Genomic DNA, 24,048 nt, shown 5'->3' with positions numbered 1-24,048 from the left:
TCTTCCGTGTGGGGCAACCGAAGGCGGCTTCACGCTCCATGAATACCCAGCACCCCATACTTGGAGTTGTCAGAGCTGCTGGTGAGCTATGGAGCTGTGAGGACAGACGCCTGTAGGAGACAGATGCTGTGTTTGCTGTGGGACGTGGCGTGTCTGCGCCATCCTCACGCATGGATTAGTGGCCTGAGGAGAGTTTATTATGCCATCCCAGCTCTGAGTCAAGCCCTATCTCTTGATGCCAGTTAAATGCTTACATGCTGGGTGTGGTAGCGCACACTTGTATCCTAGTACGCAGGAGACCGAGGCAGGTCGATTGCAAGTTTGAGACCAGCCTGAGCAGCTTAACTGGTGTGTCAAAATATCAAAAAATAAAAAGAAAGAAAAGTATCTGAGGTTGGTTTTGTCCTGCAAGCTAAGGAGTTTCATTTTCCTTCAGGGTCTTCACAGCAGGTTTCTATTTTTTAAAAGTCTTCTGCAGTTGACCATAGAGACCTGTTAATTAGTTGGAGTGCTGACTTCTTCCCCTCTCTTTCTGCAGCAGAGAGCACATCGCCCTTTTTCCATGTCTTCTCATGTGAAGATTCCCTTCCCTGTGTTAGAGGATTTAGGTTTTTTGCCATTTTTCCCCTTGAGCTTTAGGTGTTTGTGTACTCAGTCTCCTTCCTGAAAGTCCTCTAAAAGCCCTGTGGGCCCCGAGTACCGGGGATGTGGCAGGCTGGCCCAGGGCTTCCCTCCATGACACTGTGTGCGCTTCCTGAGTGTAACCATCTGCTCCTAACACAGATGACCACTGCTCACCTTGTACCAGACTGCACCGGGTCGGAGATCTAGCTGCTGGGGTGCTCTGAAGTTGTTGCATCTAAGCTGTTCATCACTGAGCCACATCCCCGGCCAGTCCTGTTGTTAGGGCTTTGGGTTTGTTTGTGTTTTTGAGATATGGTCTCCTAAGTTACGCGAGCTGGGCTCAAACTTGCTATCCTCCTGCCTCAGCCTCTCAGGTGCTGGGATTACAGATGTATGACACCACAACCAACTATCTGATTTTAAACATTTGTTTTTGCTATGCTGGAATGTCCATGGTGCCATCGTGTTGCCAACATATACTAAAGTTTTACTGGTTGGAAGCAGTTCCCCATAGCCCTGATTTCCTTGCAGCAGTACACAGGCAGTGAAATAAGCCCTTCTTGGGCCAGGGATTTAGCTCAGTGGCATAAATGCCTGCCTTGCAAGCATGCGGTTGTGAGTTCGATCCCCGGTACTGATAAAAAAAAAAAAATTGTAAAGCCCTTCTTCACATCGCTTCTCATGAATCATGTCAGGTAGCCACGCTTGTGACTTCTCCATGACTTAGCTAGACAGGCAGTCACACCCACGGTGACTCTGTGCCTCTGCCCTGCTCCAGATCGACGCTTTCCAGCACATGCAGCACTTCGTGCAGACGGTGCAGCAGCAGGCCCAGCACGCCGTCGCCACAGAGGACCAGCAGCACAAGCAAGAACTGCACAAGCTCATGGCCCGGTGAGGCTGCGCCAGCTTCCATGGCAGAGGAAGCCCAGGGCTCTAGGGCAGGGGCAGGGGATTAATTATGATGTCCCTCACCGTGTTCCAGGCAGCCACTGGGCTGTCCGCTCCACCATCCCCGCCTTTGGTCTTGCCAGGGGTTAGCAGTTCAGAAGCACCCCTGTGCTCTCTTCCTCCTGGTGTCTGGTTTGCGGTTCAGCTCATTTTCCAGTGCCAAATACACTGCCAAGCTGATGTGTAAATAAGTCTGATTTAGACAAGTTGCTTCACCTGTGTGCCTCAGTTTCCTCATCAGATAGAAGGTGGTGTGAGATAGCAGGAAGCTCCAGAGCACCAGGTGTTCGTAGCAGCTCCTGGAGTCCAGCCGAGGCTGGTGGGTGTTAGCTGTTAATGTTATCCCTGTACATGGTGGAGGGGAGAAGGGTAAGGGAGGAGCCAGACCGCATCCACTACGAAAAGTAACTCCCAGAAAGAAAGGAAAGACAATACCTTAGAAATGTTTCCCCAGGCCCTGCCTTCCTCCTGCAGCCTGCGGGTTCCCCACGCTGCACAGACAGCCTTAGCACCCCGACACACACACTGTCCAGCTTCGGCGGCCCTTCGAGGAAGGAGTAACATGGGCTCTGTCCTTTGCTCAGGTGTTTCCTGAAGCTTGGGGAGTGGCAGCTGAACCTGCAGGGCATCAACGAGAGCACCATCCCCAAGGTGCTGCAGTACTACAGCGCCGCCACCGAGCACGACCGCAGCTGGTACAAGGTGAGTCGGGCGACGCCGCGGCCTTTCTGCTGCTGCAGCCCTGCGCCTGCGGTCCTGGGGCCCTCGCTTTTCCTTCTGCTTCACTGATGCGGGGCAGTTGGCCCTCTCGTTGGAGAAACACTGCTTCCCATTATTCTGCAGCCTGTGCGCTGCTTGTTTTCCTCAGAGCGTCTGGACTCAGAGTTGATGTCTGGATCTTTACCTTCCCTTGGGCATCTGTGTCTTCCCAGCTCCTTTCAGATCTCCGTCTCTGGTGCCTCCTTGGCTCAGAAGTTAACTTCCTTTGTTTTTATTGGAAAGATCTAGGTAACATCCTGTTACAGTACAGGAAATTTTTCAAAAAGAAATATAGAAAATACACAAAAGGTGGGACTGGCCGGCAGGGGTCATCAGAGAGAGCACACATCCTCCTGTCTCTGCTGAGGGGCCTCCCAGTAACAGCCGCTCAGCATAGCAGACATCAGTGATACCTTTCCAGAGTCCGCTTATCTTGCTAATACTTGATTAATTCATCCCTCTGGCATGAAACTTGCATCTGAAAACCACAGGAGCCTTTACAATAAAAAGCTTACTCATTTCAGCCTGCTTGGTGTTAATCTGAAGTACACCCATTTTGTGACAAGGGCATAGTCAGAGACCGTTCCCCTTCCAAAACTGGAAAACGAGCCCAGCAAACCCTTGATTGGCAGGCACTCCTGCCAGACCAGAGTTACTTTTCTTCACTTAGCTTTTGCAAAAGAAGCAGAGCACCAAAAAAAAAACCTGCTTTCAGGGACTTCCGTTTTCGCTGGTCAAAGCCTTTCCCAGCACGGGTGCCTTGGGCTGGATGCCGTCTGCTGCCGGCAGTCTCAGCACTGAGGGCTTCCGAACGCAGCTGGTCTCGGTTCCTCGATCCCAGCTCGTACCCAGCGCCTGGTGCTCGTGTGAGGGGCTCTCGCTGGGTAGCTGAAGGTAGGGAAGATGGCACTGGGCTGTCCCACGGTTCTTACTTATCCAGTAAAGGGCAGTTATGACAATCTGTGCTGCTTAGATGGGAAGGTGACACTGGACACATCGTGTAGCTGGTCTTTAGCAAGGCATACAAGGGGATTTCCTAGTTACGCAGAAAGTCCAGCCATTAGTCAATTACCTGATGTCCTGCTCTCAGTGCAAAGTTCCCATGCCCCAAATCAAACTCTGCACACAGTGTGCACAGTGAGTCACCGCCACTCCAAACCTCAGAGGTGTGGGCAGTCCCCCTGTGTCCAGGTACGCGCCAGGCAGGCCTTCTCCCCTCGAGCGGCCACTGGTTGCTGGTTCTCTGCCAGGCCACCCGCTCACCCTCCCTCACTGTCCTTGTTGTCTCTGCCTTCTGTCGCCCACTCTCACCTGTTAGGACTTGCCATCACTCTGCCGACACGCCATGACAGCTGGCTATGTGCCCATAACTTCTGCTTTCTAGATAATCTGTGCCACACACTTTAAATCCCAGGAAGGCTGCTTTCCTACAGATAAAGTGGGGCCCCCTGCCAGGCACGCCTGCGCCTCTGTCATCTGTCCCAGCTCTCTGCTGTCCTTCCCCCACCCGCTCTGGAGTGTGCCTAGGCCGTGAGCGGATCCCTTCTCTGGTGTGGCCTGGTGCTCGGCGCTTTCCATTCTGGTCTCTTCCCGTTCTTCCCTCTAGAAAGTCTCACCCTGCTGACCGCAGAGCAGGGCCAGTCCCGGCTCTTCCTCAGCACAGCGTCGCTCCCCTCTGAGCTGCCGTGGTCACAGCCCTGGTGTCTGCCCTTGGCTCTGTCCCTCCCAGGCCTGGCATGCATGGGCAGTGATGAATTTCGAAGCTGTGCTCCACTACAAACATCAGAACCAAGCCCGCGATGAGAAGAAGAAACTGCGGCATGCCAGCGGCGCCAACATCACCAGCGCCACCACTGCTGCCACCACTGCTGCCACTGCCACTGCCACCGCCAGCACCGAGGGCAGCAACAGTGAGAGTGAAGCCGAGAGCACAGAGAACAGCCCCACCCCATCCCCTCTGCAGAAGAAGGTCACTGAGGTACGTGCCCTCTGCCTCAGGAAGAACGGCCCGTGCAGAGCAGTGCAATACTGGTGACCCTTCACTCTGCAGTGCAGATGCATACCGTTTGCCACTGCGGGGTCCAGGGCTGCAGAGCTGGCTCCCTGTAACCAGGAGTTGCCAGCTAGGCTAAGCAGGCGCCTCGGCTTCCCACTTGATGAGCACATCCTCCTAATGCGTTGTAGCAGGGTGTGGGCGGCCCCCCTGTCGGCCAGGCCACTCCCCGGCAGGAGCCTCGGGGGTCCTCTGGGCCTTGCATTGTTCTCTTCCCTTCCTGCTCCCCATAAGCTGTCAGTGCAGAGTGCACCTGGCAAGCAGCGGCCCAGAGAGTAACCCCCTCCTCCTGCCACCCTTCCAGGAAGCCACCCTCGTCCCAGGACAGTGGCAGTTGTGACTCAGTTGCCATTTATTGAGTGCTTTTAGTACATATGTGGTGTAACACTCAGAACTGCCCCTTGGAGCCGGGCATGGTGGCACCATCTGCAGTCCCAGCACTCAGGAGGCTGAGTCAAGGAATCATTGTGAGTTTGAGGCCAGCCTGGAAAACTGCAAGACCCTGTCTCAAAAAAAACCAACCCTGCCCTTTGAAGCAGGTGCTCTTAGTCTGTAACTGTGCCCACTTCCCATTCCACAAGTAAGAACGGTGAGGCAGAGGCCTGGGGGATGGAGTGGCTGCCTCGCGTGCGTAAGGTTCCTGGCTCAGTCCCCACAGAAAATAAAGCAGGGAAGATAAAGAAGGCCGAGGCACGAATGTCGGCTAACACCTCTGTTCCAACAGGACTTGTCCAAAACCCTCTTGCTCTACACCGTCCCCGCCGTCCAAGGCTTCTTCCGTTCTATCTCCTTGTCTCGGGGCAACAACCTCCAGGACACTCTCAGGTATGAGGGAAGAGGAAGAGGAAACCCTGGGGGCCACGTCAGGGCAGGACCCAGAAGCTGCGCATGCGGCTCTTCCCCTTCCCACCCCGTCAGCACCCCGAGCTCAGCCTGCAGGCCTTTCTCAGCCTGCCTGGAGGGGTGATTGCGGGCCAGACCCCCACTCCGCTCCGCCACGAGAGACCCACAGCGTAAGGCGGAGCCTGAGCTCTCCGTGTGTGGTCTGTCTTGTCAGGAATAACTATCATCTGCTTGTCACAGTGAGGTTTTTTGTTTTGCTTTGTTTTTTGTTTTTGGTACCGGGAATCAAACCTGGGGCCTTACACTTGCCATGTAGGCGCCAGGCCAGTGAGCTACATCCTGGCCCTGTCGTAGTGTTTCTAAAGTCGCTCTGCAGCTTTGAGAGGTCTCAACAGCCCAAGCCCCCTAGCCAGGAGGCCGGAGGTGATCAGGACGGCCCCTCCTTTCTGGTCTCTGACCGGCTCAGTGCCCCTGCTCTGCAGGCAACTAGTCCCGGTGTGCAGATTGCTGTGCCCTTTGGTGGCAGGGGCTTGTCTGAACTGGGAAGGAGCACTCACTCGTTGGTAGCGGTCCTAATGGATCGGTCAGGACCTCTGCCATGCATGACAGCTGCTGTTTCTCTTCTCCAGAACCTTAAAGATGAAAACAGACAAAAGCTGGGAAACTGAATTTTCTTTCTGACTTTCTCATTTTCTGTCCAGAGTCCTTACCTTGTGGTTTGATTATGGTCACTGGCCGGATGTCAATGAAGCCTTGGTGGAAGGGGTGAAAGCCATCCAGATTGATACGTGGTTACAGGTGAGGCCGCTTGTTCCCCTCCCTGGTGGGGTCAGTGTGCCCCAGGAATCAAGCTGTGGGCCACGCACCAAGGCAGTGTACGTTTCACAGTGGTAGGGAAGCAGAGCTCAGGCTCCGTGTTCTCCTCAGTTCCTTTAGCAATCTGGAGGGAATGCATCGTTTCAGGGCCCAAACCAGTTGCACAGATTGATCTTTCGAAGAATAACTAGAGTTGTTTGCATGCTGCTTACTGTATCTTTTTAAATACTAGGTTATTCCTCAGCTCATCGCAAGAATAGATACACCCAGGCCCTTGGTCGGACGGCTCATCCACCAGCTTCTGACTGACATTGGTCGGTACCACCCCCAGGTACGTGGTAAGCCTGGTGCCTTTATCTGGAGCCACTTAACCTTTGATTTGATGGGCAGCCTTTGAGACACACAGTGCAGGAATGGGGAGCCGGGCACTCCACCCCAGCCCAGGACACGGTCCCAGCGGCCCAGGAGGGGTCTCCTGCAAAGAGTCCCCTCCAAGACAGTGTTTCCTGCCCAGGGAACTCATGTGGTCCCGCCACCCCTTTTGCCGTCCTTCCAGGAACTCAGGGTGGGCTTCTTTCACACGGCCCTTTGAAACACACGGCCCTTTGGAACATTGCTGTTTCTTCAGGCCCTCATCTACCCCTTGACGGTGGCTTCTAAGTCTACCACGACAGCCCGTCACAATGCGGCCAACAAGATTCTGAAGAACATGTGTGAGCACAGTAACACCCTGGTCCAGCAGGCCATGATGGTGAGTGTGGGGCCAGCGTGGCCTCGCCCGAGGCTCTGGGGAGACGTCCCTTCCTCACGGCACTCCTCGCACTCCCACTGGCCGCCAAGGAGTCCCCCGAGTGTAACTCACACACTAGTTCTCCTCCTCCTGCCCCTCTGATCCAGGTGAGTGAGGAGCTGATCCGCGTGGCCATCCTCTGGCACGAGATGTGGCACGAAGGCCTGGAAGAGGCGTCTCGTTTGTACTTCGGGGAGAGGAATGTGAAAGGCATGTTTGAGGTGCTGGAGCCCCTGCATGCGATGATGGAACGGGGCCCCCAGACGCTGAAGGAAACGTCCTTTAATCAGGTAGGGGGCGGGTGGACCCAGGGGTACCACCAGGGCCTTCATCAGCCTGCTTTCCTCTAATCTTTCTCCCATCTTTGGTGAAACACCCCCCAACGGAGATCATAGAATTAAAAACACTAGAAATGTACTTTTCATTAATTATAAGAAGCATAAGTGCCGCTTGGCAAACATGAGGTTGTTTTGAGTTTGATCCCCGGTATACACACAAAAAGGAACCCTCCTGAATTGCTTTTTATTTTGGTTTGGTTTTGTAACTGGTTTTTTTGGTGTCTCCTTGTACCGTGCTAAAGATTGAACCCAGGGCCTTGCATGCACCAGGCAAAGCTTTACCACTCAGCTACCTCCTGAAATTGTACTAGAAAATCAAGGCTTCCTCAGGCGTTCATCTCGTCTTCCCTCCCGCTTCCCCTGGCCTAACGAGGCAGCCCCGTGGTCTGGGAGCCCCAGGACTGGTGGCTGCATGGCTGCTCCTGCTCACCAGGTTTCCTGCCGGGGCCTCCCCAGGGATTTAGCCTCCTGCCTTGGTGGCCGTGTTTGACGACTTGCACATTTGCCCTGCTTTCACTCTTAGGCATATGGCCGAGATTTGATGGAGGCTCAGGAGTGGTGCCGGAAGTACATGAAATCAGGGAATGTCAAGGACCTCACTCAAGCCTGGGACCTCTACTACCACGTGTTCAGACGGATCTCGAAGCAGCTGCCCCAGGTAGGGTCTTCAGTGTCAGCATAGTCCTTTCTGTTACTGCCTGTGGACTTCCTGCCTTTCCTTCTAAGAATCCGGTTCCATTCCTCCCCACAGGTTTTGGGACAAGTAACCACTTAGAGCAATCCATTGAAAAATAGTTAAACTGGGTCTGGGGATTTAGCTCAGCGGCATAAGTGCCTGCTTTGCAAGTGCATGGTCGTGAGTTCGATCCCCGGTACCGATTAAAAAAAAGGAAAAATAGTTAAAGTGGCCGGGCATGGTGGCTCACACCTGTAATCCCAACACTCAGGAGGCTGAGGCAGGAGGATCTTTGCGAGTTCGAGTCCAGCCTGGGCTACAAAGTGAGCTCAAGGCCAGCCTGAACTGCATAGCAAGACCCCGTCTCAAAAAGACAAAAAAAAAAAAAAAAAAAATAGTTAAACTGCATTGAAATTCCTCCCTGGAGGCAGGAAATGTAATCATTTGGTAATTATTCACAGCTCACTTCCTTAGAGCTGCAGTATGTTTCCCCCAAACTTCTGATGTGCCGGGACCTTGAATTGGCTGTACCAGGAACATACGACCCCAACCAGCCAATCATTCGCATTCAGTCCATCGCCCCATCTTTGCAAGTCATCACGTCCAAGCAGAGACCCCGGAAGTTGACTCTCATGGGTAAGGGCACCATGCACCTGCCGCCTGCTTCTCCCTCCCATGCTGGCTGAGCAGTCTCCCCTAGTTTGCTCGGAGCTGTGTTGGGGAAGAGAAGCGGTGGCTGTGTGATGAGCGGTGGGGGTGCACAGATGTGGGGGTGAAAGGCTGCTGTGATGCGTGAGCTTCGGGGCTCTCACACAGTCCTGTACCACTGCAGTCTCTCCTTGTGGGAACTGATTATATGAAATGAAAAAATTAAAATAGAAATGAATTCTCCAATGGGAGTTGTTAAAAACTACCTCGGGGATTTGTCTTAAGGGTCGTTGTTACTTCCATGGGATGGTTGAGGGAGACCAGGGTGCTCTGGTGACATCTTGTGGTTTCGTGCCCTTAATAATGCTGTTCCTTAAGCATAGTAGTTGCTCACCAGTGCCAATTAATTGTGGTGCCCAGGTAATAGTCCCCCGGCGTCAACGTCTTCCAACACACAAACCTGGTCTCTCAGGTTCTCAGGTGTTTTGTTGTTTTCCATTACTGGGGTTGGAACCCAGGGGCTGAGCTACTGCAGCCTGTTTATTTTATTTATTTTTTTTTTATTTTTTATTTTTTTGTCAGTACCGGGGATCGAATTCACGACTGCCTGCTTGCAAGGCAGGCACTTACGCCGCTGAGCTAAATCCCCAGCCCCCTATTTTTTATTTTGACACAGGTCTCACTAAGATGCCCAGAACAGGCTCAGACTTTCAGTCCTCCAGCCTCAGCCTACCAGAGTGCTGGGATCCCAGGCGTGCTGTCCTACACCCCGCTGGCAGGGTGGCTAATTAAAGAAGTTTAATGAAGTAGTGAGCAGAGTTAGGAGAACTGGCAGGAGCTCCCAGGAACGAGCCCGTTGGCAAGTTTCCCCTGGCCTTCAAGGGCAAGGGGGCCCCTGGAAGGAGGCCGTCCAGGTAGAGAGGAGGGACATGGCGCTGCTATAACTGTGGCCAGGGCAAGTGGGGCACAGATATCCTGACCTCCCCTTCTTCCTGCCTCGGACCTGCTGCCCGGCCCTCATGGTCCGTCCGGCTGGGCCGCAGTGGTGTGGCTGCTGGGTTAGGGTTCTGGAGACAAGACAGAGTATCGGGGAGGGGAGACTGCGAGAACCTCTGCGCATGACTGTTCCTGGTCCTCAGAAATAGCTTCTTTATTTTTATTTGAACAGTTTTGGTCATGAGGGACCATGAAAGGCAGAGCTACTCTTTTCCCTCAGTTCTAGGTAAAGGTTTTTCTATCTGTGGGACACTTGTTAGGTGTGCTGTTCCTAGGCCCCGGGACCCTTGACATGCACAGGCAGCCCCAGCCAACAGTGGGAGAATCTCTGCTCTGCTCTCACCGCTCCCACAATTCCTTGCAGGCAGCAACGGCCATGAGTTTGTCTTCCTCCTGAAAGGCCATGAAGACCTGCGGCAGGATGAGCGAGTGATGCAGTTGTTTGGCCTGGTCAACACCCTCCTGGCCAACGACCCAACGTCCCTCCGCAAAAACCTCAGGTATTCAAAGGCTGTGCAGGTGGTGAAGCTTCAAGGAGTCGGCTGTCTTGTTTTGCCTATAGCTGTCTGTGTAATCATGCCTTTAGCAAATCAGTTAGAAAAGTAGGTACCTGGCAGGAAGCTCTCAGTACCCAGGTACCTAACACAGAAAAAATTCTCCAGAATTTTTAGGGTGGCCACAATGGGAAATTCCTTTAGTAATCTCCAAAGACTCTGAAAGGGCGCGGTTTGAAATTAGACTGGAGAGTGTGCAGATTTGGTGTGTTTTACCCCTTGTGGGATGGAGGCCCAGACGAACTTTTCCTGTGCTCGGCACCACTGAACCTCTTCACATTAAGGCCATGCATAGGGCTGGGATTTAGCTCAGTAGGACAGTGCCTGCCTGGCAAGCAAGGTCATGAGTTCATCCACAGTACCCGCCCCACACACACACACAATGAGAGACCGTGGGCATCACACTGAGAGGTTATCTTAGCCTCGGAGGTAGTCACTCAGGGCTTCCCCTGAGCTGGGCACGTCAGGCAAGCTGGAAAGTCCTGGCTTCCACGTGGCCCAGGCACCTTCCCTCTGAGGAGCTTCATTGTCCCCAAGACTAACACACTGCACGCCTCGCTGCAGCCAGGGCCAGTCTGCTGTGTCCCAAGCTGACCACAGGTGTGCTCTCCCTTTCCCGCTGCTGTCCCGTGACCCAGCATCCAGAGGTACGCCGTCATCCCTTTGTCGACTAACTCGGGCCTCATCGGCTGGGTGCCGCACTGTGACACGCTGCACGCACTCATCCGGGACTACCGCGAGAAGAAGAAGATCCTCCTCAACATCGAGCATCGCATCATGCTGCGAGTACGTGACCAGCCGCCAGTCCCAACCCCGCAGTGGCCCGGAGGCCACGCACCAGCAGGGACCCGCACAGGGCTGCTTTTCCCGTCTACCCATGTGTGTGCATCGCTGACAAACCTGTGAGGGGATTGCTGTTGAAGAAGGCGTAGTGAGTGAACCCTAAAGCAGATGACCTTCGCTAAGGCGCTGCAGGGCGGTAAAGCCCAGAAATTAAGTCCCGTCACCTCAGAGGAGCCTGCAGAGATACATCAGCCTGATGTGCACGACGAATTAGGGAACCTTGCTGGGAGACCTGTAAGAGGCAGGAAAGAAAACTGTGTGTTACCCCAAACCTTGCATTCCCCACACCAGGAGGCGCGTCCTGGAGCCACTCCCCTGTGCTCCGGGAGTGCCCGTGGTCATCAGTTAGCGTGGCCACCACGGTGTTCTTATTTCTCTTGTCCTTTCGGCTGTGTCCTTTGGCAAAGTTAGAACCCAGCTCTCCCTGTCCCCGAGCCTGTTTCCTCCTAGATTGTAGCTGCTCTGACTGCGTGGTTGTGTTGTGACGCAGATGGCTCCGGACTATGACCACCTGACGCTGATGCAGAAGGTGGAGGTGTTCGAGCATGCTGTCAACAACACAGCGGGTGATGACCTGGCCAAGCTGCTGTGGCTGAAGAGCCCCAGCTCGGAGGTAGGGTGACTGATGGGGCGATGACCTTGTGGGTAGGCTCCTTCATGACAAAACAAGGAGTGGCTTTGTGGTTTGGCACGTGAGAGTGAGCAGTTCCATGTCCTCCTGTTTGTGATAATACTTACATCCTTTGTATATTACTGATAGTTTTTTTTTTTGTATGTGATGTATATTTCATGTTCACTTGGGGTTTTTTAATTATGTTAATGTTTTTGAAATAGACTTTTTCTTTTTGAGATGTGGTCTTGCCTCAAATTTGCACCAATCCTGTGTCCCAGTCTCCCAAGTGCTAGGATTACAGGTGTGTCCCACCGCACCCAGCAGAATAGATTTTTCAAAAAGAAGGTCCCAGCAGGGGTGGCGGTGCACACCTGTAATCACAGTGTGCAAGAGGTTGAGGCAGGAGCACTGCAAGTCAAAGTCAGGCCGGACTGCAAGCAAGACCTCGTCTCCAAAAAACAACTGAACTAAAAGAAAACACCAAATTTTCAAGTTTCTGCCTTTGGTTTGCATTCAGAAAGGCCCTTCCACCTCAAGCTTATGTACCTTTATGTATATTTTTTAAACATAATTATAAGACTTCTTAAACATTTAATCCTAACCCAAATTAGAATTTAAGACTCAGACATAAGTAAATTTTTTAAATATAAATCGTTATCACCACACTATTTACCAAGTGACTTACCCTTTCCCCAGCACTGAAAAGATTGCATTTTCGTTGTGCACTAAATCCTTCTGCGCCCTCGGGTGTTTCTGGGGCTTCTGTTCTGTCGCTGCTCTCTGTGCCATTTCCCCTCAGGCAGCAGGCAGCAGTGCGAGCCTTCGCACGGGGCTCTGTGCCTGCGTGTTTCCTTCCACATTAGGATCCCTAAAACAGAGCCACTGGGCTTTTATTGGCACTGCAGTAAGACTGTCAGGTAATTTGGGAGGATATTACATCTTCAAAATCAAGTGGATATTCTGAAACAGATATTTTCTTCCTTTCTTTCTTTTTTGAGGGTCTCACTATGTGGTTCAGGCTGGTCTTGAACTCGCAGTGATCCTCCTGCCTCAGCCTCCCAGTGCTGATTACAGGCATGCCTGGTTCTGAATACATATTTTCCTTTACTCAAGTCTTTACACTGCTGAGAAAAGTTTTTTGATCATCTAAACCCAGCACATTCAAATTACATGGATTCTTTTTGTTGTTGTTTTGAGACAGGCTCTCCCTATGCAGTTCAGGCTGGCCTTGGGCCACTTTGTAGCCCAGGTTGGTCTTCAACTTGCAACGATCCTCCTGCCTCAGCCTCCCGAGTGCTGGGAGTATAATTATGAAAGGGGCGTTTGTCCCATTACACATCCTAGCTGGTGGTTCATGGAACATAACAATGGCCTAGGGGACAGCTGGGTGGCCAGAGCCTGGCTCACGCGTGTGCCTGTGTTGTAGGTATGGTTTGACCGAAGAACCAATTATACTCGTTCGTTAGCAGTCATGTCCATGGTTGGATATATTTTGGGCCTGGGAGATAGGTGAGTGAATCTATTTGTTTTAGTCTTTTTTTTTTCTTTGTAGTTTCTTTTAATGGTTTCACTTTGTTTTCCAGTGAAGTTCATGACCTCTGATAAATATATATATTGTTTGTTTGTTTATTTGTTTTTTGTAGTTGGTTGTTTTGTTTTCTTTTTTGAGATAGGGTCTCACTATATATAGTTCAGGCTGACCTCAAACACTTGGTGATCCTTCTGCCTCAGCCTCCCAAGTGCTGGGATTTTAGGTATGCACTACCATGCCCAGGACTGTATATTGTGTTTTGTGCTCTAAGCCTCTTTCACGGCCTCAACCTTAGGCTTTTATTATCGGTGCTGGCAGAATAATAGAAGGCAACAAAGCTGTAGTTTAGGGAGTAAATGGGGGGATGAGAGCAGGGAAGAGATGATCAAACTGTGTTACATGCGTGAAGGGAAATACCATATTGAAGCCCCTTATTTTACAAAATTGATACACACTAATAAAACATGTACCTAAGCGGGGCACAGTGGCACATACTTGTAACCCAGCACTCAGAAAGCTGAGGCAGAAGGGTCACAAGTGTGAAGCCAGCCTGGACGATACAGAGGACCTTTTCTTAGGGGATAAAAACCCTAGTTTAAGGGCAGTGCTTTCTTCATAAGTCAATTCAGTGTTTTGAAAATCATGTTGAAACAGATTGACTTTATTGATTTAAAAAGCATTTTTTAGATGGGTGTGGTGCCCCACTCCTGTAATCCTGGCACTGGAGAGGTTAAGGCAGGAGGAGCCAAGAGTCTGAGGCCAGCCTGGCCTATGTGAGTAAGGTCAAGGCCAGCATGAACGAACGGCCTGTCAAGACCCTGTCTCAACAAAACAAACTAACACAAACAACTTTGCAGTCCCCACTGTGCAAAGATAAAAAGATTAATTTTATTTCTTCAATTGAAACCAACCAAAATAGATCCTTATGGCACTCTTGCATAATTTTACCCAAGTATGGTGAGTGAAAAAAAATTTAGATTTTTGGTTTTGGTTTTGTTGTCATCTTTTTTAAAGCAGGGTTTCACTATATGGTTCAGGCTGATCTTGAACTCACTTTGTAGCCCAGGCTAGCCTGGAACTCATGGCAATCCTCTTGCCTCAGCCTCCTGAGTGCTGTAATTACAGATGTGTGCCCCTGCACCCTGGCTAAAAAAATAATTTAGAAATATTCAGAAATTGACTCACAAGAACATAAAGAAAACAGTCATGATTGTGCGTGGCTATAATCCCCACACTTGGGAAGTGGAGGCAGGAGGACCATGATCAGTTCAAGTCTGGTGTGCACTCCATTGTGTGTTCAAGACCGGCCTGAACTACATAGTGAGACCCTGTCCCCCCCCAAAAAAAAGAAAAAAAAGGGCGGGGGATATAGCTTAGCAGCTGCTTGACAAGCAGGAGGTCATGAGTTCAATCCCTAGTACCCAAAAAATAATAATAATAAATAAAATACAGAAAACTGGTCCTCTGATATTCACAGTTTTTCTTTTGAAATTATCTCATGCGACTGAGAGTAAAAATAATTTAATAACTTCACTCTCTAAAAATAGTAAATTTTTGCTTTATAAACAAAAGCCTAGCCAGGTGAGGGGGTGCCTATTTGTACTCCCAGCACTCTGGGGGCCTGAGGCAGATGCATCACAAGCCCAAGCCCAGCCTGGGCAACTTGGTGACTGAACCGAGCCTGTCTCAGGACAGATGGCATGTGGGATCCCTGATGACAGAAGCCAGACGCTGCTGCTCGATCGGTCAGGGATTCAAAGAGGCGACTCCGTGACAGTTGCTCCACAGCAGTGACAGAGCCTTGTAACCCCCAAAAGCTATCATGTGACCCAGGTCCTAGGCAAAGCCAGCTCTTGGATGGTGGGGTGACCTGTGACTCCCACAGGTAAACCCTCATTTCAGCAGCCACCCGTGGTAGCACGTACCTGTAATGCCAGCAACCAGAAGGCCGGGACAAGACCGTCACCACAAGTAACAGCTGAGGGTCTTGGGTGGCATCATGAGGCTGTAGTCCCTGCACTCCAGAGGCTGAGGCAGGAGTGTTGCTTGATATGAGTTCATGACTGGCCTTTGCAGCATGTGAGATTCCATCCCACAGGTGGCTGGGAATATAACTCAGCAGTGGCGCCTGCCTGGCAAGGGCGAAGGCCTGAGTTTGATTCCCAGTGCCAAAAAATTAAAAACAACTTCAATTCACAACTGTGAGTGGGGCAAGCTGACCTCTGGGCTATCATTTGCCCAGTGTCCAAGCCCAGATTCATTCCCCAGTGCTGCCCTGGTAACCCTGGCTGTCTGCCTCTTCTCAGGCACCCGTCCAACCTGATGCTCGACCGGCTCAGTGGGAAGATCCTGCACATCGACTTCGGGGACTGCTTTGAGGTGAGCACGCGCTGCAGATCTCCGGGGCTGCTCTGCAGGGAGCACACATTCCAGGAACCCACCAAAAGCACACTCTCCTCTGATAGTTTAGGCAAACATGAGCCCAAAGGCCCTCCCCTCCCCACCTTTCCTGCCTGCAAGATGGACAGTCAGTCTCTCCATGAAGCCCGCGCTTGTAGTTGGACCCTGACTCCCCAGCAAGGCCTGCTCTGCACATAACCTACCCGAGCCGATGAATTCCCATGCTCTGATGAATTCCCATGCTCCACGCTGCATTCGAGCCCAGGGCCTAGGCCATGCACGCTTGTTCTTGTTTCTTCTCTCATTTCTTTTGTTTCTTAAAATCATTTTTCAAATTGCAAGTCCTCTCCTGAACTGAAGCACTTCTTTCTGTGCTGTTGTGTGAATCACTGTGAGAGGTACGGGGGCAGCCGCCTGTCTTCAGCTCGCTTTAGCTAAAGGAGACACTTAACCACAGGTTTGGTCTGCCCTTGCTTACTCTGCAGGTTGCTATGACCAGAGAAAAGTTTCCAGAGAAGATTCCCTTTAGACTGACAAGAATGTTGACCAATGCTATGGAGGTGAGCGGGCATTGGAGACAAGCTGCTTTGACACGGGGCCAACACAGCAGCTAGCTTCCCTGAGGACAGGCTTGCCTGATAGAATTGGTTGTTCCCCAGAATCCCTATGCAGTGTCTGTGGCAGCTCCCCGGTTTTCCCACTGTTCCAGGAGTGTTTTAGAAACCTTACTCCTCACAGCAGACCAGGTCTCAGGCCCTGCTCTGCCTCCTGCCACGAGGGTCCCAGCTGAGTGCAGATTTCAGGTTCTCTCTTGCTGCTGGTCACAAGGAGCCGAGGCACCACAGTTGGTAAATCCCAGGGCGTGTGGCTCTGTGCCTTCCCCAGGTAACAGGTCTGGATGGGAACTACAGAATCACCTGCCACACCGTGATGGAAGTGCTTCGGGAACACAAGGACAGCGTCATGGCTGTGCTGGAAGCCTTTGTCTATGACCCCTTGCTAAACTGGAGGCTGATGGACAGTGAGTATCCCCTGTGGTGCGGGGCCGTGCTTGCGCCCTTCCCTACAGAGGTCAGCACCAGGTTCCAGCAGCCCGCTGCCTCGCAGCAGGGCCCGAGACGCCTGCCCGCTGCCGCTTTGCATTCCCACAGCAGCACCGCGGCTGGAGAGGAATCTCAGGTATTTTTATTAGGTAGGACATAAACTCCCACCGTTGACTTAATTAAGATAGCTTTCAGGATAAACTACCCTAGTAACTATTTGTCTGTGGTTCATAATAAATACTAAACTGGATTTTTTTTTTTTTTTTTTTTTTTTTTTTTTGTTAGAGAGTTTTATTGGAAATAAGAAGAGAATAGTTTCTGGATTTCTAGGAGGGGTCCCAAATAGGTGGACCTAAACTGGAATTTTAACAAGAATACACACAGTTTAAGTTTGAGACAGCAATGTCTTCATCTACTGTTTGTAAACAAGCAGCTTCTGCTCCACCACAGTTAAATTAGACTTCTATCCTATGTTATTCATTACATTGCCTAAATCAGCGGTGGCGAACCTGTGGCACGCATGCCACACAGGGCTCTTTGCTTTTTTTTTTTTTTTTTGTCTTTTTCCTTTTTATCGGTACCAGGGATCAAACTCCTGACTGCCTGCTTGCAAGGCAGGTGCTTATGCCGCTGAGCTAAATCCCCAGCCCCAGAGGGCTCTTTTCAACCATGTTGAAAGCTCTGAAAGGTTCACCATCACTGGTCTAAACCCTGGGTCCGCAGAGCAGACCTGAGTACTCCTGAGCAGCATGGCTTTTTTCGCTCTTCAGGGGTACAGCTTTTGGAAAAATTACATTTCATGCTTGCAGTGAAGTATCATTATCTACCAGGTTTCTTTCGAGTGAAAAGCTGAAGTACTTTTTAATAGCATTTCTTTTTTTCCCTAGCAAATACCAAAGGCAACAAGAGATCCCGGACAAGGACAGACTCCTACTCTGCAGGCCAGTCAGTAGGTGGGTGCTGCATCCCAGGGAGACAGCCGGGCTAGAGTGCACTTAGGACGGACGCAGGCGTAGGAGCCTTGAGTGCTCGGGAGCCAAGGGAAGTGCTCTGGCTGCCGGGCAGGAAGGAAGCACCATACCCGTGTTTTCCTCCGGGTTCTTGGTGGTAACAGCCTGGCAGAGAGGCTACGCTGAACTTCAGAACATGGCCCGAAACACTGAGGCCTACGTACCAAAATACGCTTTTATTCACAGTCTGGCAGGATGGAGTGGATACTTCAAGCTCCAAAAGTTTTATCAAACCATCTGACCATAAACCTGTCTACAAAAAGACAGTGCAGGGTATGTCTGAGTATCAGCCATGTCTAGCCTGCCCTTTCGTTGTCTGGGCAGACTTTGCCTCTGTCCTCGAGCATTTCACTGTTCTGGGGTCCTGGGGATTGAAGCCTGGCCCTGGCACACAGCGGCAAACACTGCCCCACGGAGCCGCATCCCACCCCTCTGCCTTTCAAATAGCTCAGAAACAGGAAAGGGGAAGTGGCAAAAGAGGATATCTTGCTGGAAGGAGCCCTGAGACCACATAAAATGTTATCTTGAGGAGCATCCTTCACAGGGCAGCACCCGGGGAGACATTGTTCCCCGGGAGTGACATCTCGTTGTTAATTAAAGCTCTCAGAAGTGTCGCCCTCCTCCCCCTAACCTCCGACATCCTACACAGCTCACAGAGGAAATGCTGCTGGGTAGAAGACGGTAAATGTTCTCTACAGATGTTTACAGAATATGTGCGTCCAGTTACTGAACTAAGCCAGATGCTGACTCAAAGCCAAGAAACAGTGTGTAAGGCACAGAGGTCACCCTGCAGAAGTACAGAATTCCCTTTAGAACTGACCTGATCGCAGAAAGAGACCTGGGCTGGGCCGCGTGCTTGCCCAGCACGCAGGCAGCCCAGGGTTCAGCCCCTGGCTGAGGATAACAGGAAGAACAGCCCAACCGCAGGGTCAGGCACCTGTGTGTGCTGCGGTGTGGGAGAAGAGCACCGACTCAGAACTCAGGAAGCGCTTTTATGCCAAACGGCAATTAAGGGGCACTTGGACTGGACGTTTACTGTCTCTTAGCATCACCGTACCTGTCTGGATGAGGCATCCGGAGGCTGCTTCCTGGGTTCCAGGGCCACACGGGCACAGGCAGGGACTGTGGGACACTGTGACAGGCTATGCAAGGTCGTCATCTCCACCCTCATCCCAGGATTGAACTCAGGGTCATGCCTACTGCACAGTGCGCCCACGGGCCCAGCCCAGGACACAGTGGCAGAAGCCCACAGCACTGTGCCCTGGGTCCCCAGGCCACTGAGCCCTCCGCTGCTGGCTGGTCTTTGTGCACTGTCCACCTCCTAAGGCCATCACTGGGCGAGCCCTATCGCTGCTGGCAGCGTGCCGGGAGTCAGGGTTGCTGGGGGCACCCCTTGGTGGTTTTCACGTAACCTAAAAGTGAAGTGCCTGGGCCACTAACGAAAGCACCGTTCACAACCCTTGCTTGGGAGGTCTGTGGCCACGGGTCAGTGTTGAGCGGACCCCAGGATCTGGCTCCCGGTGCGCCTCTGTCGGAAGCCGTAAGCAGTGGAGGACCTACTCTACCTGAGTCAGCACACAGACTCTCCAGAGGGGGGCGCCCAATCACGTGTGCCCCACTGTGAGGCGGATTTTCTTTATACAACCATCACTCTATGTTCAACCAAGTATACTTGTCACAGGCCTTTTCTTTGTGTCAGAACTTCTTTAAGACAGACACCGAATCTTGGGGCTAGAGGTGCAGCTCCGTGGTAAGCACCTGCCTAACGTGCTTGAGGCCCTGGTTCATCCTCACATGGCCAAAAAAATAAATAAATAAAAAGTGGTGAGAGATCTTGGGGTTGCCCGGGCTGCCCCCAGAGTCCTGGACTCATTCATCCCGCCTCCGCCTCTGAATAGCTGGAGATGCAGGTTTAACCGCCAGGCTTTTACACCAGAACATTCTTTACTCACTGAAAAATCCACTTTGATTCTGCTAGGCACCGTAGTCTTTGATAAGAGTGACTCCTGTTTGAAAATGGCTTTGCAGATTTAAAAACTTGCAAATACATTATCTGCAGCATGAAAGTTTGCTTTTGGGCTAGGGATATAGCTCAGCAGCACAGTGCCTGCCTGGCAAGCACAAGGTCCTGAGTTTGATTCCAGGTACCAAAAAAAAGTTTCGCTTTCCTTCCCTTCAGTGGCAGACAGTGCAGGTGCTAAGGGAGCAGGACTGGGGCAGTCAGACTCTCATGCCAGCAACGGCGTCTTGGCGTTTGAACTTCTCCTAAATGATAATTTTCCCCCTAGAAATTTTGGATGGTGTGGAACTTGGGGAACCAGCTCATAAGAAAACGGGGACCACGGTGCCAGAATCTATTCACTCGTTCAGTAAGTTCACCCTCAGGGGAACTGCAAGGGACCTGCTCGCTAAGAAGACAGCAGTGGTGTGGCCCCATGAGAGGGTGACAAGCTGAGGCCACAGGACCACCTTTGATTTTATTTTTTTGTCTTTTGAGGCAGGGTTTCACTATGCCATTCAGGCTGGCCTTGAATTCACTTTGTAGCATAAGCTGGCCTTGAACTTACAGCAATCCTCCTGCCTCAGCCTCCCAAGTGCTGGGATTACAGGTGTGAGCCACCACACCCAGCCCAGAACCACCTTTCAGAGGGGAGGTCTCTGAATCCCTGGTTATACTCCGAGGACACAGATGACCACCAGGGAAGAGCTGCTCAGCGTGGACAGTAGTGGCACTGAGCCCACCGTGGTGATCCAGTTCTTACCATGACTTTTGCTCCTGTGCGTGTTACAGTTGGAGACGGCTTGGTGAAACCAGAAGCCCTAAATAAGAAGGCTATTCAGATCATCAACAGGGTTCGAGACAAGCTCACCGGTGAGTGTGCTGTGTGTGGGAAGGGACCCAGAGCTTAGAGCAGTCCTGTCCACGGCAGGCTCAGTCCTGAGCCGCGCCCTGCGGCTGCCGAGCCCCCTGGAGCCAGCACCGGGGCACCTCCGCCTCCTCTTGCTGAAGGCACTGGCACCACCCAGAGTTAACTGAATCCTTCTGCACTCGTGGGTGAGCTGATGGGTTCCAGTGCCAGCCAAGTCCATCTGCCTTCTGTCCTCTTGGCACAATGGCAGAGCACGTCTGACCGGACACTGTCGCTTGTCTTCAGATGCCACAGGGCGGAGAGAGGGAAAAAGGTGCAAGAAGGAGCACCCCACCCTGACTGCCTTCGTCAGGAGGGAGGACGGGGTTGGGCAGGGAAGCCAGAGCCCCCCTCAGCTCCGAGCCGTGGCCGTGGCCGTGTGCCGGCTCAGCTGACAGTCCGTGTTCCTGTTCTCCCCCCAGGCCGGGACTTCTCACATGACGATACCTTGGACGTCCCAACACAAGTGGAGCTGCTCATCAAACAAGCCACATCCCATGAGAACCTCTGCCAGTGTTACATCGGCTGGTGAGTGGGCATCACAAAGAAACGGTTAGAACCGCAGTGAGCGCTGGGAGCCACCTGCAACCCCAGCAGCTCTGAGGCTGAGGCAGGAGACTGACAGTTCAAGGCCAGTATGGGCAACTGAGGCTCTGTCGCAAAATAAATTAAAAGGGCCGGGGACTTAGCTCAGTGGCACAGACCTGCCTGGCAAGCGCAAGGGTCCTGAGTTTGATTCCTGGTACCAAAAATAAAATAATAAAAGTAAATTAAAAGGGTTAGAATGTGGCTCAGTGGTAAAGCACCCCTACATGTAATCCCACCGCAAAATAAATCATTGAGCACCCCACCCAAGGCTCTAAACACAAGAGAACACGAGAAAAATTGAAACAAGTAGCCATAACGGGCAGTTCAGGGTTCGCAGGTTCAAACCTCTTGAGAAGTTTATATTCACTGCACATTCTCTTGGGGTTTCTGTTTGGAGGTAAGTTCAGATTCCGTTTAGAGCAGTGTTTAGAAGAGTCCAGGCTATTTGCTCATGAAGGGTTCTGCTGGTGCTTTGGTTTTCTGGGGTTTTTTGTTTTGTTTCTGTTTGTTTTGTTTGAGACAGAGCCTCACTATATAATTCAGGCCGGCCTTGAATTCACAATGTAACCAAGGCTGGCCTTAAACTCACAGCGATCCTCCTGCCTCGGCCTCAGAGTGCAGGATTACAGGTGTGCGCCACCACCCCTGATTTCTGCTGGATTTTTGCCGTCACTGCAGAGATACAGGAAGGGCAGGGAGAAAGAAGCCAGGGCAGTGACAGAGAAGATGAAAGCCTTAGATGCGTGATCTGGGAGTGAGTGCAGAAGTAGCCGAGATAGATTGTCCGATGCATGCGTAGAGGCACCAGCCTGAGCAATGGTGCAGGGACGCATCCCTGGGGACAGGGTGGCATCACCCCAGACGGGAGCTCTTGTGTGTTCCACAAGATTAGGCATTTGTTGGAGAAGAGCTCGGGAAGTGCCCAGGGAGGTCAGACCTTGGTCTCCGTTCTCACAAGAGTCTCAGACGACTAAGTGTTTCTTTGCTGTCCGCCTTCCTAGGTGTCCCTTCTGGTAACAGCAGCCCCGGCGTGCTGAGGGGTCTCTCCACGGCCTTTCTATTTTGGTCTATGCTTCCACTGAAATGAAACCATGGACAGAGAGTTCAACTTTGTCACATATCTTGAGATGTAAAGGAAAAGAACTACTGTATTTGACAGTTGACTTGAACCAACCTTCTAGCTGCTGTTGAAGAAGATTTTGTCAGAAACACAGGCTTGATTTGATCCCCAGAGAAACACAGTCGTCCCACAGATCAAGCCGCTGACTTTGGGAACAGGAGAGCCACAACCACACATACGGGTTTTGACTTTGCTCACAGACCTCGAGGTGAGCGTCTGCTGGTGGAAAAATGACCAGGTCGCCCCTCTCAGTGTCAGTGTGGCAGCAGCAGACGGCATGTCAGGTAGGCTGGAAGGGGATGTGTCCCTCAGGATCCTGGCCGGAAAGAGGCTGAAGGAGCTGATGTCACCACCCGTCCACGCTGTTACCTCACTGGTCTCCACTGCGGCAGTGGCAGCATTCGCAGGGTGGACCAAGACAGTGGCCACGCTCTGTCATTACCTGACCCAGTGATGCCGTGGCTCACACTTCAGCCCGAGCCCTGAACTGCCCTGGCCAACACAGGAACTAAGGGGACATGGCAGTGTCCCGGTGAGGGCTGAGCATGTGTGCCGAGAGCAGGGGCTCCACACACAGCCGCCCTCCCGGAGGTGCTGAACACAGAGCGACAGGTTAGGCACGTTGGGTATCGAGCAAAGAGTATCTGGCTAAATGCACAAAGTATACCGTGTAGCCACACGTAGACAACACGTTGTACCTGAACAATTTTTGTGCCAATAAATGACATCAGAATTTTAAAAACTTATATGAGTGCCTTTTTATTAATAATTATTAGTTCTGGCCGGGCCTGGTGGCTCACGCCTGTAATCCCAGCACTCAGGAGGCTGAGGTGGGAGGATCATTGCGAGTTCGAGACCAGCCTGGGCTGCAAAGTGAGCTCAAGGCCAGCCTGAACTGCATAGTGAGACCCCCTCTCAAAAAAGACAAAATAATAATAATAATTATTATTAGCTCAAAAAGGAACTCCTGGGCCAGGGGTGCAGCTCAGCAAGACTTGGCTTGAATGCACAGGGCCATGGACTTGATTCTCAGCAGTGTAAAAAATAGTAACGGGAGCATTTATTCCTTTAAGATTATTAAGTACTTGGTACTAGGGACTGAAGGGCATAAAGATGCTCAGTGTGGGTCACAGTCCTTTTTGGGGGTCCTGAGCCAGGCAGAGCGGAGCCTGCCCAGCAGGAGAGTGAGCTGAGCCCCGCCCTGTGGAGTGAGGAGAAGAGCTGCCCTGGTGGGCACCCACCAATGGGCTGGACTTAGGGTCCCAGGGTGGGAGGGTGGGGTGTCAGCTGCAGCTGGTAGGGACATTCTCTGCAGCAAAGAAAGCCCCAGCACTGAGGTTAGCATCGTGGTGTCTATGGCAGCGGTGTCCCCACCTACCCAGACTCACAGGCAGTGTCCTGTGGCCACACTTTGCAATTCAGCATGTCTGTTTCAGTGGCCAGTGGGGAGTAAAAGAAATAGTGGGAACAGAACAGGAACAGAAGGCTCAAAAGTCCAGCAGGGCCTGCACAGTTCCATGACCACAAAGCTCTGACACAGTCATGTGTTTGGAAACAACTGGTGTACAGCTCAGGGACACAGCACCTCCCTGGCAGGCAGGAGTTCGATCCCTGGTACCAAAAAAAAAAAAAAAAAAAAAGGAAAGAAAGAAAAACAACTGGTGTCAAGTGAAAAAAAACTTAGGCAGAAGAAACAGAGGAGCTGGGAGTAAGCACCCCGTAGGGTCAACCCCAAGGGGTAGGTAGAGAATAGCTGATTGGTTAAACATGAAGTTTGTGTTTCACAATGCAGAGGATGGAACCCAGGGCTTCACACACGTTGGGCTCTACCACCCGCGGGTTCCTTCAAAAGAGAAGGCGTGCCTAACATATCCTTCCAAAGGAAATGCCTCTCAGTTATTTAAGTAATTTTTCAATATTCTTGTGGGCCACGCCTACTTGCT

The 24,048-nt window shown here is 51.7% G+C and overlaps 1 protein-coding gene across 3 annotated transcripts in view; it reads left to right on the top strand.

The window, feature by feature from the left end:
• The window catches only part of Mtor (mechanistic target of rapamycin kinase), a 108,257-nt gene extending 85,410 nt beyond the window's left edge, over positions 1 to 22,847 (top strand). For 2 of the 3 annotated variants that reach the window (XM_003471204.5, XM_023565752.2), the window contains 22 exons: positions 1,403 to 1,518; positions 2,160 to 2,277; positions 4,064 to 4,312; positions 5,112 to 5,212; positions 5,932 to 6,028; positions 6,279 to 6,377; positions 6,675 to 6,797; positions 6,944 to 7,126; positions 7,698 to 7,832; positions 8,312 to 8,486; positions 9,859 to 9,994; positions 10,687 to 10,834; positions 11,382 to 11,504; positions 12,931 to 13,013; positions 15,342 to 15,414; positions 15,921 to 15,995; positions 16,321 to 16,456; positions 17,366 to 17,431; positions 19,777 to 19,857; positions 20,280 to 20,360; positions 20,820 to 20,925; positions 21,987 to 22,847. In XM_003471204.5, the coding sequence (XP_003471252.2) occupies positions 1,403 to 1,518; positions 2,160 to 2,277; positions 4,064 to 4,312; positions 5,112 to 5,212; positions 5,932 to 6,028; positions 6,279 to 6,377; positions 6,675 to 6,797; positions 6,944 to 7,126; positions 7,698 to 7,832; positions 8,312 to 8,486; positions 9,859 to 9,994; positions 10,687 to 10,834; positions 11,382 to 11,504; positions 12,931 to 13,013; positions 15,342 to 15,414; positions 15,921 to 15,995; positions 16,321 to 16,456; positions 17,366 to 17,431; positions 19,777 to 19,857; positions 20,280 to 20,360; positions 20,820 to 20,925; positions 21,987 to 22,002 (2,520 nt within the window). In that variant the 3' untranslated portion in view covers positions 22,003 to 22,847. The remainder of the gene's footprint in view (positions 1 to 1,402; positions 1,519 to 2,159; positions 2,278 to 4,063; positions 4,313 to 5,111; positions 5,213 to 5,931; positions 6,029 to 6,278; positions 6,378 to 6,674; positions 6,798 to 6,943; positions 7,127 to 7,697; positions 7,833 to 8,311; positions 8,487 to 9,858; positions 9,995 to 10,686; positions 10,835 to 11,381; positions 11,505 to 12,930; positions 13,014 to 15,341; positions 15,415 to 15,920; positions 15,996 to 16,320; positions 16,457 to 17,365; positions 17,432 to 19,776; positions 19,858 to 20,279; positions 20,361 to 20,819; positions 20,926 to 21,986) is intronic. The other variant, XM_063235511.1, reaches the window with a different exon arrangement.
• Positions 22,848 to 24,048: the final 1,201 nt, after the last annotated feature.

This window comes from Cavia porcellus, unplaced genomic scaffold (assembly GCF_034190915.1).
Source record: "Cavia porcellus strain 051 isolate PalLab524CR breed Dunkin Hartley unplaced genomic scaffold, mCavPor4.1 scaffold_25, whole genome shotgun sequence".
NCBI classification, from domain to species: domain Eukaryota; kingdom Metazoa; phylum Chordata; class Mammalia; order Rodentia; family Caviidae; genus Cavia; species Cavia porcellus.
This window is presented reverse-complemented; position numbering and strand designations above follow the sequence as displayed.